General features: G+C 38.6%; 1 protein-coding gene across 1 annotated transcript in view; it reads left to right on the forward strand.

Annotated features, from left to right (window-relative positions):
* The window catches only part of LOC107577843 (thrombospondin-2-like), a gene marked incomplete at its 3' end in the record, with an annotated part of 4,685 nt that extends 3,720 nt beyond the window's left edge, over window positions 1–965 (forward strand). The window contains exon 4 of the mRNA XM_016263875.1: window positions 771–965. Within this exon, the coding sequence (XP_016119361.1) occupies window positions 771–965 (195 nt within the window). The remainder of the gene's footprint in view (window positions 1–770) is intronic.
* Between the last annotated feature and the right edge of the window lie 603 nt (window positions 966–1,568).

Consider the following 1,568-nt stretch of genomic DNA (forward strand, 5'->3'; position numbering starts at 1 on the left):
ATACATGCCAGCTGCTGAGCGTTAGGATGCCAGTACAGAGGTCTCTATAAAATCTCTAGTGCCCCAGTTTAGGAGTGCCACGTATTGCTAAATAAAAGTTAAAGTGAACTGCACAAAAGCCTGCCTAGAAAGTCGCTGAAACAGACACGCGCACACACTCATTTTCCCAGCGTTGACTGAAAACCCCAAGAGATTTGAACGAGTTCAACAGTCTCTAAAAAGCTGCTAACCCTGCATGAGTCTCAAAGAAACCTCTGGAGGTAACAACATGGCTCTTGATTTATTGTCCCCTGTCCTCCATTAATCTGGAGAAAATTTACGCAAATGACCCCAAAATGGCTGCAGATATCTAATGGGAGTTTTGGCGCAGTGGACAGCATTCCTCTGCTGTTGCGTATCCCGTACCCCACCACCTTCCTCCTTTTCAAAGACTTGCTTTGAAAAATCACTATCTTTCTTTAAATGTTGCTTCAGGGTAGCTTCTATGCATTTATTATACTTATGTCAGAAATACAGTGAGAGAATGATATATTCAAGTGTGTGGGTTGTGGAATCCATGCACTGTTCTAAAATCTCAAACATAGCTGCTGTATTTTGCTTATTCATTGTAAAGGCTTATGGGGCCACTTTAATGTTGTATTCATTTGCATGTATTATTTCAAATTAAAGTCCTTTTACTTCCTCTTTATTTTTAGGGACATTTCTGAAGTAAAAAAAATTCAATTTAAACATTTACATTTTTTGACTCTGCATTCCTTTCTCTCTCAGAGGAAGTTAACGTGGTTAATGAAAGTACAGAGACTGTGTCTGTTGGTATGGCCATCTCTACCAACTTCATTGGGCAGAAGGAAAAAATGGCATCGGATGTGTGCGAGCGCTCCTGTGAGGAAATCACCAACATGGTCCAGGAGCTCAAAGGTCTCCGTATTGTTGTGGGCAATCTCATCGATGGCTTGCAGAAAGTGGTAAATGTGTTTTACTTAATTAATGTGTTTAATTTGAAAGAGTATCTGAAACTGAGAAAGAACACAAAGTAAAATCTTTTTTCCCATGCAATTGCAATGAATAGGGACTGAGGCTTTCAAGCATCAAGGTCACAACAGCACCATAAAAGTCTCATAAAAGTAGTTCATACGACTTGTACACTATACTCCAAATCTTCTGAAGTCATACGATAGCTTTGTGTGAGAAAAACACCTTGAAAGCCTCAATTCTCATTCATTGCAACTGCATGGAAAAGAGTGACCATTAAATTTCTCTATGTGCTCCATGGAAAAAAAGAAAGTGAAGCGATTTGAGCGTACGCTAATATCTATACTAATGCTTCATTTATTCATTCAAAGTGATATGGAACAACATGTGGGTGAATAAAAATGCTTGTTTTGTTGATCTGAAATGTACACGTTATTTCATAAAGCCCCAATGTTTAGGTTGGTGGCCAATCTGTGATTAGGAGAATTTTATTACAGATTAAATATCTGACCGTGCAAGCAAAAATAATTTTAGTCTAAACAGAACCATTTAAGGAAAACAGGGCTAAAGAGGCAGTGGAAAACGTGAAGATGTGG

This window comes from Sinocyclocheilus grahami, unplaced genomic scaffold (genome assembly GCF_001515645.1).
Source record: "Sinocyclocheilus grahami isolate Dianchi unplaced genomic scaffold, SAMN03320097.WGS_v1.1 scaffold7438.1, whole genome shotgun sequence".
NCBI lineage: Eukaryota > Metazoa > Chordata > Actinopteri > Cypriniformes > Cyprinidae > Sinocyclocheilus > Sinocyclocheilus grahami.